Raw genomic sequence first — 13603 nt, forward strand, 5'->3', positions numbered from 1 at the left:
ATTTATCTAAATTAAACTCCATCTGCCACTCCCTAGCCCGATCTGATCAAGGTCCCATTGTATTCTGAGATAATCTTCTTCATTCTCCACTACACCTCCTATTTTGGTGTCATCCAGTCAGTTCCAGCTCATTCACTGCATGCATTAGCACGAGGCCCCAAAATATTAACTTAATGGAACCCATTGAGGCTCATCTACACTGTTTCATCTCTCCTTTTTCCAAAAAAAAGCCTTGATACATCATAGAGGAAAAAGGAACTAATAATGTACAATGTGGAAACAAGCCTAATAAATTATTTAATGCAGAATAATAATGGAAATAATTACTGTTATTGTTCAGAACCAATCTATGCAGTTTGACATGTGTGGCATAGTATCCATTAGACAAAGAAAGAGGAGTCATGAAAGTGACTCAATACCTGTTTTGTCATCAAAATTCTTATTGTTGATAATAATGCATTTTCCTACTCTTTTGAAGTTCATATTGTACAGGAATGTAGAAGCAACAACCCGGGTGTGACAATCAGAAATTTCTGGATTCTTTTCTCGTTCATCCTTTGTTTTTTTCCTGGAAAATAAAAACAAGATCATTTGCCATACATTTAATTTACTGCTATAAGCTCCAATAATGCTACTTAGATTAGATTCCCTACAGAATGGAAACAGGCCATTTGGCCCAACAAGTCTACACCGACCCTCTGAAGAGTAAACCACCTAGACCCGTGCCCCTACCCTATATTTACACCTGACTAATGACCTTAACACTATGGGCAATTTAGTGTGGCCAGTTCACCTAAACTGCTCATCTTTGGATTGTGGGAGGAAATTGGAGCACTCGAAATAAACCCACGCAGACACAGAGAGAACGTGCAAACTCCACACAGATAGTCGCCTGAGGTGGGAATCGAACCTGGGTCCCTGGTGTTGTGAAGCAGCAGTGCTAACCACTGAGCTGCCCACTTGCAGGTCTTCTTGAAGATTAACAGACATCATCTGGCGTCGTGCATGAATGGCATATAGTCAGAAACCTGTTTATGAAATTTAGTTCTTGCTGAGGAATGTGTTCACCTAGACTATTTCTCTCAAGATGAACTCAGGGTGACATGGTGGCTCAGTGGTTAGGATTGCTGCCTCATAGCGCCAGGGACCTGAGTTTGATTCCAACCTCGGACGACTGTCAGTGTGGAGTTTGCACATTCTCCCCGTATCTGCATAAGTTTCCTTTGGGTGCTCCAGCTTCCTCCCACAATTCAAAGATGCGCAGGTTCGATGAATTGGCTACGCTAAATTGCCCATAGTGATCAGGGATGTGTAGGTTAGGTGCATTAGTTAGGGGAAAATGTTACAGCAATAGGGTAAGCAAATGGGTCTGGATGGGATACTCTTCAGAGGGTTAGTGTGAACTTGTTGGGCCAAATGGCTTGTTCCCACACTGTAGGGATTCTATGATTTGGCATGTGCTCCACATTTGTCTATCCAGAGGCAAAGTGCTGTCATTCGGAATACTTGTCTGTAGATTGGCAGCCACTTGAAAATTTCTTATGGGTAATCTCAGATAATTATGAATGGGAGAATGCTGGAGGAATTAACTCACTCAATTACTATCCAATAAAAACAATTGCTTGTTTATTTATTTAAACGATTAGGCTCTAAAAGATTCTTCTGATTTTTTAAATATATCTACTTGAGTAAGTAGTAGCTACAAAGTTTACAACAAGAATTTACCAAAGCTTGCTCCTTCAACATCCAAACCCCGCAATCACAACCATCTAAACTAACAAGGATAGCAGATCATTTGGAGCACACTACTTCACAGGGTCCATGCTATCTATTATTACCACTGGCATGCGGAGCTCCAGGAAGAATGAAAGTTAAGGACAACAAATTTCTAATTTTATCAGCAACTTGAGGAAGTTTGCTCTGACTATTTTTCATTTCAAATTTGGATAGTGAACCAATCTTGAGTTTATCAAAGACCCTGAGGTTGGAGATTCAGCCGAGGCTAGGAAATATCAAATGACATTGTTTGCTGAATGAGGACTCTCACACAATTTTATACAAGTTCTCATATGCAATGCAAAGTTATTCAGTTGCCAACGAAACCTTTCTTCGTTAAAGAGCATGAATGCTCGTGAGTGAGCAGGTGAAATCAGAGTACTGGTCATCAGCCTACAACAATCCTTTAACTTGATTTTTCTCCTTTCGGTCATCTAGCTGTTCCCAACATTTAGAATACTGCTATGTCAAATTCACAATGTAATCTTTTAATTGCTTCTGTTAATGTAACTCAGAACGGTTTTGAACTTGAGACATTGGTGCTAAGGACTCCCATTGGTTCTCCACAGCCAATTTGTTTTGAGCAATTCAAGATCCAAACCACCTTCATTTTTGAATCATGCCAGGAAGTGGGCTGGGGAGGAAATATTCACTAGACCTACCAGATGAAAAATTCCTAGGCAGGGTAAAACAATGTAGCAATGCATAACCAACAGGTGAGGGAGTTTTATTTGGGGTAGAGCTCAGCTCTACCAGATCTCTTCACTTTTCTAAGGTTGCGAAATTCTGCCTCAAGTTGAATTGGGCTTCCTGTGGCCAAACACACTTTATGTCAATGTCAGAAGAGGATTTGTACAGAATGTCACCTGCCAGAAATCTCGAAAGTATCCTCACTGCAAAGGTGCACCTGTGTAATGGCCAGAATAAATCCTGGAGGAAAGGAGCTCAACCTTCTAGATTTTGAATGGTTTAATGGCCTAAATTGAAGGGTATCATTTTCTTAAATTCAAGTTATCCACAGGTCTTTTATCTGGAATTACTTGCTCCATAGGTAGAATGGCAAGAGGTTGCTGAGAAGTTATTGGTACCTGAGAAGGAAGATGACTGCACTACTTCCAGCAAGCCCCTAGCCATCTATGCTCTCCAATGCAAATGGTCCTTCCCCGGGAATGAAAATGCACAAAACTGACTGCTACATGGACAACTGAGGAAGGAGCTCCTCAGAAATTCATGACTACTGGCCTGAATTATACAACAGGCAGAGGAAGATTGAATTGTAATCCTGAACCACGATTGCATCTACAGAAACAACACCTGAGACAAAGAACAAATATCAAATGTTCTAGGTGGTACAAATTACAAATTGTACCCTTATAATCAACAATCAAACAATTTTCCTTACAATGTTTCACCCACAAGCTGGTTTAACATTATTTTTCACCAATTAACAGGCGTTTATGCAATTATGGCATACAGGTGTTAAAATCAGTTTTATTTTACCATTAATTGAGCATCAACTAGTGCACAATTCTGTATTTATCTAAAGCCACACATAATCTATAGTTTCATTCTGATATCTGGATTTGTTCACTTTTTAAAAATAATTTATTTCATTTTCTATATACCTTAACAAAAACGATTACTACCAAATATTAGGAGAAAGTGAGGACTGCAGATGCTGGAGATCAGAGCTGAAAATGTGTTGCTGGAAAAACGCAGCAGGTCAGCCAGCATCCAAGGAGCAGGAGAATCGATGTTTCGGGCATGAGCCCTTCTTCAGGAATTCCTGAAGAAGGGTTCATGCCCAAACGTTGATTCTCCTGTTCCTTGGATGCTGCCTGACCTGCTGCTCTTTTCTAGCAATACATTTTCAGCACTACCAAATATTACCCTATCAGAATGTTTTGCTACCTCATCAGTCCATATTTCTTCTTGCAAGGGCCTGCAGTATCAGTGTGTGTGTGTGTATGAAGTTGTCACCAATTATTGGAAAATTGACATACCAGACTGGGATGCGAAGGCAAGTTCAAAACTTAAAAATATGGTTAACTGGGAGTAGGATAGTGATAGACTTCAAGAGGCGACAAACAAATTGGTAGATTTAGAATCATAGAACGCCTACAATGCAGAAACAGGCTATTCAGCCCATTGAGTCTGCCCCCACCCTCAAAAGAACATCCCACCCAGACTGAGTTCTCCAAATTATCCCTGTAACCCCATGTTTACGAAGGTTAATCCACCCTGCTTGCACAACCCTGGACACTATGGAGCAATTTAGAACCAATCCACCTAACTGCACATCTCTGGATTTAGGCAGTCATCTGGTAGGTTAAATTTAATGTAGAGAATTGTTAAATAAGTGTTGAGTAACATTTTGTTAGGAAGCACAACAAAAGGCAATATGAGGTAAAGGATATGAATCGAAAGGGGTTGCAGGCACAGAGGAACCTGGGAGTATGGCTGCACAGATTGTTGTAGGAGGCAGGTCACAAAGTAATGAGGCTAAGGTGAACTTTCATAAAACACTGTTTCAGCCCTAACTGGACTGTCATAATCAAGTCTGACCACCAACATTTAAGAAAAAAGTGAAAGTATTAGAGAAGGCAAAGAAGAGATTTACAAACATGTTTCTGGCACTGAGGGACTTAGATGGCAAAACTGGGCTGTTCGGCTTAAAAGGCTTTTGACAGGTCTGGGTGGATAGAAAAAAAGTTTGTTTCTGTTGACAGACGGTTTGAGAATAAGAGGTCACCATGGTAAATGAACCAAAGTTGATATAAAGAAACCTCTTGTTTTTTTAATCACTCAACAAGTGGTTAGAATCTGTAATGCATCATCTGAGAGAGAGGCGGAAGCAGATTGAATCACGGTTTGCAGAAGAAAATTGGATAATTATGTGGAGAGGAAATATTTGCCAATTTATGGAGCTGTTCCTATGAGGGAGTAGCACAGACATATTTGATTGAATGTCCGCTATACAAGTTCGAGGATGATGTAAAGTCAAAGGCAATTTGCAAGACTAAAACATAGCATCAATATATTTTAGCAAGTAAGTTCTACATATTAGATAACTTAAAAAAAATTATATTACAATTAGTTACATAATTAAACTACAATCCTTGGATATTCTGGCAATCACAATACCGAAGGGTGGTAGAACCACAGAATCCCTCCAGTGCAGGAGGTGGTCACTTGGCCCATTAAGACACCACTGACCCTCCGAAGATCATCCCATCCCGATCCTTACCTTACGCCCATAAGCCCATATTTACCAAGGCTAATCCACCTAGCTTGTATGTCTTTGGATTGTGGGAAAAAAACTGGAGCACCCAGAGAAAACCCATACAGACACGGGGAGTATGTGCGAACTCCACACTGACAGTCACCCAAGGCTAAAATCGAACCTGGGGCCCTGTCACTGCGAGGAAGTAATGCTAACCACTGAGCCACCATGCCACCCATTGGCATTGCTTTCTGGGAAATATTGCTCTATAATATGAATTAAATATAATGCTGCTGTACATGTACCTAGTGTTTAAGAGGGTTCACATTTAAAGACTCCATATGCTGTGTAGATGCAATGTTGTGACTCTGCCTGGCAGTCAGTCTTCAGGCTGCTCATGTACTGAAATTAATTGGTTGCCGTAAATGCCTGCTTCATAATCTACAATGTGTTTGACTTTTCTAAAACTAGCCACAGAGCTAATCAATCTCTGACAAATAATTGATGATTAGTCTAATTATCATGGTGTTGGACTGGGGAGTACAAAGTTAAAAATCACACAACGCCAGGTTATAGTCCAACAAGTTTATTTGGAAGCACTTGTTGCTCCTTCATCAGGTGGTTGTGGAGTATAAGATTGTAAGACACAGAATTTATAGCAAAAGTTTACAGTGTGATGCAACTGAAATTATATATTGAAAAAGACCTGGATTGTTTGTTAAGTCTCTCTATTTTTTGAATAGGCATGTTGGTTTCAGTTCGATCATATGTAAATCGCAGAAAATTTAGAATTTACATTCTCAAGGGAACTTTAACAATTGGTGTCATGTTGAACCAGATAATGCATTTAAGGTGAGGACATCATATGGCAGGTATTCATGCGACTCAGCCAATGTTGTCTATCTCATACGCTGCAGCAAGAATGCCCTGAGGCATGGTACATTGGTGAGACCAAGCAGAGGCTACAGCAACGGATGAATGGATACTGCACAACAATCAACAGACAGGAGTGCTCCCTCCCAGTCAGAGAGTCACTTCAGTGGTACAGGACGTTTGACCTCGGACCTTCGGGTGAGCGTCCTCCAAGGCGAACTTCAGGACAGGCAACAACGAAAAGTGACCAAGCAGAGGCTGATAGTTAAGTTCGGTACTCATAGGGAGGGCCTCAATCGGCACCTTGAGTTCATGTCACACTACAGATGATCCCATTGCACTATATACACACACGCAGACCCTCTCTCATATACTCACATGTATACTCCCACAACTCACACATGTACCCTCTCACAGACTTATACCCCTTTACACTCAAACTCCCACACCAACATACACACACTGTCTCACAGATACTCAACACATTCCTCACCCTCCCCACCCGCCAACACACACCGACATGCACATACACACATATAAGCTTGTGGGGTGAATTTGTACTTGCAGAATTATATTTTACTTTGTTCAAAAACAGCATGAATCCATCGGAGATTCTGTAAATCCATTTTTTAGATTAGAATCAGTCTGACTATTGGGGCACAGACAGTCTCACACAGGGCACCTCACACCTTCAATGCATTATCTGGGCCAACATGACACGAATTGTCAAAGTTCACTGAAGGTACTGCGATTTACATACAAAAGAACTGAAACCAACATGTTCATTCTAAAAGATGAGAGAGTTAATAAACAATCCAGGTATTTTTCAATATATAATTTCAGTTACATCACACTGTAAACTTTGAAACTTTAAATTCTGAGTCTTATGATCTTATAATCCACAACCACCTGATGAGGGAGCAGCGCTCCGAAAGGTAGTGCTTCCAAATAAACCTGTTGGACTATAACCTGGTGTTGTGTGAATTTTAATGAATTATCATCAGCATGACAAACACCATACTGAATTTTCAGGTCTTTTAACTACCAAAATTTATTGTAGAAGTAAACTTTTATTCATCATATCGGAGACTCTAAAAACAAAATTGATCCTTAATCAAAGTATATACTCTAGCTTGTGTTTCTATAGATAATCGGATCTGCCAAATTCATGGTAAAAATTCTTTGGCATGTGTGAACTTCTTGTTAACATGCTTCAACGTCATGACTAAACTGTAGCATTCACACTACTTGTGTAAATATCTTGTTCTGTATTCTGAAATAAGAAGATGGAAGATTTTTTTCAAGAAACAAATTAAGTAAAACTAGCTAGGAATTTCCCAGGCTCCAGATTTACACTTCCCACAGGAATATTCTGGCCAATTTTTCCCGACGTTTAATTTTCTGATTATTGTCAATTGTTACAGCTTCAAATTATGGTGATATTGCTACCAGGCATTGATATCAGTGTATGGTAAATTCATTCGATAATGAAATACTGGTATTTGAAGTTGAACTTTTTACCCACTGAAAACCAGTTTGTTCCCATAACAGATACAAAAAGCAGGATATAATGTCCTGTGAGGCTGCATAGTCAAAGTTGGGCTGAATCTCAGGAGAAAATGTTCAAAGATTATCAAATACCCAGATTTGTTTCTGGGCAGAACACAATTAACAGATCAACCTTTTGACAGCTTTACTAACATATGTTTTATTGGTACATTCCAAAATTTTACAATGCAAGTCTGGTAAATTATAAATAAATATTTTTGCTTTGCTATTACTGAAAAGGAAGTGAGTACATCCAAGATCAGTAGATCTATGGCCCAGATCCAAAATTAATTCAACAAAAGAATTCATTTGCAGAGGTTCAAGACAAACAAAAATAGCCTGTGGAGAACTGAGAACAAAGATGTCTTTTCAAACTCAATGAACTGGTTTGATTGCAGCCCAACAAGTTGGGAAACATTGTGGTCCAGTCCACTTTGATGTATTAGAGGCTGTGGGGCAGTCTCCCAGCAACAGCAAAATCTCTTCCTCTCATCAGAGGAAAGGGCTGATGTGGGACTTCCCAATAATAAGCAAAAGGAGACCTGTTATCCTTCAGCCCACCATAATAGTGTTGGCTAAGCCTTAACTGCAATGGGCCTGCACAGTAGGCCACCTAACAAACCCTGTCAGGTTGGTCTCCTGGAGGGGCAGGGAAATCCTTCAATTTCAGGCACTCTATCACTGGACTGCAATTTAGGGGAGAGGGTGGGTCAAATATGCCCTAGAAACCTATGAGTTCCAGACCTTACCTCCACTGCCTTTCACATCCATCTGCTATGACTCCTACTCTGCTACCCCAATCTGCTAGCCCATAATCCCAAGACAATTCTCAGCCTCTGGGGCAACACATTGGTGCCAGCATTTGGTGGACAGGGCATCCATCACTGGGACTTCAAACTGGAAAGAAGACCCAATGGTGGACATTTTAAGTACCTGCAGGATTTTCCTGCACAGAAATGAAGTGGGATTCTCACTGGTTCTCTCACTGGAGTGCAAGAACACTCTTGGCCCCACAACACCAAAGGAAAAGATGTGCAGGGTAGGTGGATAGGCCATAGGAAATTACCCGTAGGTGTAGGTTAGGTGGATTAGCTATAGGAAATGTGGGGTTACGTGGATAGGGTAGCGGGATGGATCTGGGTGGTATACTCTTCAGAGGATAGGTGTGGACTTATTAGTTCAAATGGTTTTTTTCCACATTGTAGGGATTCTATGGAAAAGGAATTACCCAATGTTTGGCTTGACTGAAAAATAAAAGATGATCTGCTAAGGTATTTCTTAAAAACAAGAAAATGCAAGTATTAATATTGCCCAATCGCAGAGTCAACTGTTACCATTGCGAGCATTGCAAATGTGAATAATGTGTTTCCTGAAGAAGGGCTTGTGCCCGAAACGTCGATTCTCCTGTTCCTTGGATGCTGCCTGGCCTGCTGCGCTTTTCCAGCAACACATTTTCAAATGTGAATAACGCCAATCCAGTGAAGTAGATATTATCCTTTGATAATATTTTAAGAAACAAGATGCTTTTTTAATTAGTTCTACAGCCGACAATACTAGCCTGGATTTTGAGAATTTTTTAGATGGGCAGATGTCAACGTTTGCTGTTGCTAGTGCTCACATATCAAGTACAACTTCAGGAATTAGCACATGGGCAGATTAAAGGTAGAAACTTCAAAAGATGTGGTCACTCATTCTCTGCTATTGGATGCAGTGGGATCCCCAAACCACAGCCAGAAATTATTGAAACCTATTGATGTAATCTTACATTGCAGTTAGAAACGCAATTAAAGCTGGAACGTCAGGTATAATTAAACTTTCAATAACAGAAATATTTTTAAACAGAACTGGTTCTGAAAATATCTTGATTATAACAGACATTTCATAACTAATTTCTAGAACTTTTAAACTAAATGTAAATAAATATGAAAAAAAGCCTTTTTTCAAGAATATGCTTTTATACCCCAAATTTTAATAATCTTCTGTGTAAAACATTTAAAAAAAAAATGATCAAATTATTAGTGCTTTTCATTTCCTGGTTGCTGGCTGGTAAGAATTCTCTAATGGATTTGGCTGCTGGGCCAGCTCCAGGCTGAGAATCCCCATTAAACAACGTTACAAAGAGGGGACAAAAATTTGCTGGAGAAAGTCTCCAGATTTCGCATTTGGATTTTGTTCAAGGTTAGCATTTAGCATTGCTGTGGTTTCGCCTCCCATAGGGTATTTTATCTCAGGTAACAATGTTCAGGCTTTGCTTTGAAACAAAATCAATTCATTGTGGGTACAGCGTGTGCCACACAGCAAGCGATCAAAGATAAGATGGGCTATGAGCCCTTCATTCTCCTTCAGTCACAACAATGATGAGATGAGGATATCTCAAAGAAATAATGGCACACTGTGTCTAACAACAGTAAGACATAACTGTGCATCTTTGGAAACGAGGAATGTTGCATAATCTCAATCAAAGTTAAAAATCACACAACACCAGGTTATAGTCCAACAGGTTTAATTGGAAGCACTAGCTTTTGGATCGCTGCTCCTTCATCAGGTGCTTGTAGAGTACACAATTATAAGACACAGAATTTATATCAAAAGTTTACAGTGTGATGTAACTGAAATTATACATTGAAAAATACCTTGATTGTTTGTTGAGTCTTTCATCAGTTAGAATAACCATGACAGTTTCACCTCTTTCATATGCAAATCACAAAACATTTTCTAAAAGTTACATTCTCAGGTTAACTAACAATTGGTATCAGCCAGATAATATGTTGAAGGTGTGAGCCCCATGTTCCCTGACTGTGCCATAATGTTTAGACTGATTCTAATCTAAAAAGTGAGTTGACAGAGTCTGACATGGATTCATGCAGTTTTTGAGCAAAGTACAATGTAACTCTGCAAGTACAAATTCACCCCACAAACGTATATGTGTGCATGTGGGTTTTTCTGTGTGTGTGTCTCTGTCTGTCTGGGGTCGGGGGTTGTGAGTGTGAGAGAGAGTGATTGTGTGTGTGTGTGTGTATGTGAGTGTAAAGTGTCTAAGTCTGTGAGAGTGTGCATGTGAGAGTGTGGGAGTGTATGTCTCTGTAGGAGTGTGTGTGCGTGTATGTCTGGGGTGGGGGGTTGTGAGAGTCTGTGAGAGAGTGTATATGTGTCTGTGTGTGTGAGTGAGTGAGTGAGTGAGTGAGTGAGAGAGAGAGAGAGAGAGAGAGAGTGTGAGAGAGAGAGAGAGGTGTAAAGTGGTCTAAGCCTGTGAGAGGATGCATGTGAGAGTGTGGGAGCAGGTGTGCCTGTAGGAGTGTGTGCGAGTGTCTGTGTGCATGTCTGCGTATGTATAGGTGTGTGTGTGTGTATATATAGTGCATGGTGGTCACCTGTAATGTGACATGAACCCAAGGTCCCGGTTGAGGCCCTCCCTCTGGGTACCAAACTTAGCTATCAGCCTCTGCTCGGCCACTTTTCGCTGCTGCCTGTCCCAAAGTCCGCCTTGGAGGATGGTCACCTGAAGGTCCGAGGTCAAATGTCCTGGACCGCTGAAGTGCTCTCCAACTGGGAGGGAAGACTCCTGTCTGTTGATTGTTGTGCGGTGCCCATTCATCCATTGCCATAGCCTCTGCTTGGTTTCACCAATGTACCATGCCTCAGGGCATCCTTGCCTGCAGCATATGAGATAGACAACATTGGCTGAGTCACGAGTACTTGCAATGTACATGGTGGGAGGTGTCCCCATGTGTAATGGTGGTGTCCATGTCCACACTCTGACACGTCTTGCAGCGCCTACCATGACAGAGTAGTATGGAGTTGTCCTGAAAGCCGGGCAGCTTGCTACGCACATTGATCTGTTTGAGATTTGGTGGTTGTTTAAAGGCAAGCAGTGGAGGTGTGGGGAAGGTCTTGGCGAGGTGCCCACCCTAATTGATAATGTGTTGCAGGCCGCGAAGAACATGGCGTAGTTTTTAGGCTCCTGGGAAGTACTGAACAACGAATGGTACCCTGTCGGTTGCAGCACGTGTCTATCTCCTGAGGAAGTCATTACGGTTCCTTGCTGTGGCACGTCAGAACTGGCGGTCAATGAGTTGAGCATCGTACCCCGTTCCAAATCATAATCTCAATCAGACATGCGTGGCTTCACATAGCCACAATAATTATATGAGTAAAATTTAGTTAGCAGGACCACATTTCCAAACTTTAAAATAATACTTTGGAGGTTTGACAACTCATCCCGATCTAGTAATGATAGTCATCTGAAGAGTACGCGTTTCTCTTTGTTAACAACTTAGTTGCTTGCACTCAGCAGTCATCAGAGTCAAACAGAAAATGCTTGAGAAACTCCAGATGATCTTGCGTCATCTGTGGAAAGAGAAACAGAATTAATGTTTGAAGTCGCAATCACTTTCCTTTGGAATGTTCTGAAGAATCGTCATACTAGACTTGAAATATTCACTGGGTTTCTCTCTCCACAGATGCTGTAGCTTAGAGTTTCTCCAGCATTTTCTATGCTTGCTTCAGATTTCAAGCATCTATAGTATTTTGCATTTTTTAATCATTGGTGTGTCATACATTGGCCTGAATGACTTCTGTTTCTTTGTAATGGAGCACTAAGATCAGTGATGATCTGGCATAATGTGGGTGATTACATGCTTTGGAAACCTTTGTTAACGGCCAAGTATTTACATTTCTAGCTCTCACTCTCTGCCTGGTCTGTTAGTTCTCTACCTACCTGCTCCATCATGGATATCTTTTATTGAAGGGGGTCAGGTGTCTTAGAATGGTTAGACAATTGGTTGCTCAGCTAAGTCATTTGCACTTGTCTTCTGAGCACAGGTTGTGCTGCGGACAGTAATCTCTTACCCAATGAGATATGAGTGCAGTAATGCAATGCAAAAATCTTACTTTGCTGCTTGACAATATGGTAATTGATTTGACTGTGTGCACCATTTGAGTATGGATAGCAGGTGACCACGATATGGATCATTGCGTACTTAGTACACATGATAAAACAGTGGTCTGTCATCAGACACCGACCCAACTGAAACAGTCCTCGTCCTCTCAGCAATGGCCATATTTCTTATGTTGCTAAGGTGTCAAACCATCAGAAACTCAGAGAGACATAATCCACCAAAAGGATGAATCTTCCCCTGCACAATGAGCAGGTGTGTTGATGTTTTCATTCAAGGAGTTTACGAAACATCATGTGGATGTAAAGGCTCCCTCTGCTTCTTGGGTTGATACATTCGATATGCCTGACATGCATTTACAAGTTATTGAATATCCTGAATAATCCTTGGCCGGTGTATGGATTCACATGCTGGCTGTTTTGTGCATTGAATACGGCGTTCCTGATGTAACATGAACATCATATCTTGGTGTAATACACTTGGTATTAGATTTTGCTTGCCCTTGAAAATGACTTGCTGTGATATACCAAGCTCATCTGCCTACAGCCAAAACAAACACCCGATCTTAGGTATTTCTTTAACTACTGTCGGGCCGCCCCAGCATAGTGACCTTTTGCATCTTCTGTAGTTGCTCACTGTAACTTTTCGCACTGGCTCTGACTGAACTGTGACAGATCAACCTTAAGATCATCTTTAACATTGATGCTGTGGACTACAATGTACAGATCAAGAAGAATGTGGGAGTGTGGATTGGATTATGTGCTCAGTGTATCACAGTTGAGAGTGTGGTGCTGGAAAAGCACAGCAGGTCAGGCAGCATCTGAGCAGCAGGAGAACTGATGTTTTGGGCAGAAACCGTTCATCAATGTATCAGCCAATTATCCTGATACTTGGCTTATATCTCACTTATAAGTCATATTCTTAGGGATTATTCACTGATTCAATTTTCTGGTGGCTCAGTGGTTAGCACTGCTGCCTCACAGCGCCAGGGACCCAGGTTCGATTCCACCCTCAGGTGACTGTGTGGAATTTGCACATTCTCCGTGTCTGTATGGGTTTCCTCCAGGTGCTCTGGTTTCCTCCCACAGTCCAAAGGTGTGTGAGTTGGATAGACTGGCCATATTAAATTACCCATAGTGTCCAAAGATGTGCCTGGTGGGTGGATTAGCCATGGAGAATGTGGGGTTACAGGGATAGATTAGGGACTGGGTCTGGGTGGGATGCTCTTTGAAGGCGCAGTGTGCACTCGATGATCCAAGTGGCCTGCTTCCACACTGGAGGGATTCTA

At 41.2% G+C, this 13603-nt stretch overlaps 1 protein-coding gene across 2 annotated transcripts in view; it reads right to left on the reverse strand.

Moving 5' to 3' along the window:
• casp7 (caspase 7, apoptosis-related cysteine peptidase) overlaps window positions 1–13603 on the reverse strand; it is a 46110-nt gene that overhangs the window by 9302 nt on the left and 23205 nt on the right. For both annotated transcript variants that reach the window (XM_043712781.2, XM_043712782.2), the window contains exon 3: window positions 420–568. In XM_043712781.2, coding sequence (XP_043568716.1) covers window positions 420–568 — 149 coding nt within the window. The remainder of the gene's footprint in view (window positions 1–419; window positions 569–13603) is intronic.

The sequence above is a fragment of the Chiloscyllium plagiosum genome, unplaced genomic scaffold, assembly GCF_037043375.1.
Source record: "Chiloscyllium plagiosum isolate Xiang-an unplaced genomic scaffold, Cpla_swu_hap1 HiC_scaffold_22, whole genome shotgun sequence".
Classification (NCBI taxonomy): domain Eukaryota; kingdom Metazoa; phylum Chordata; class Chondrichthyes; order Orectolobiformes; family Hemiscylliidae; genus Chiloscyllium; species Chiloscyllium plagiosum.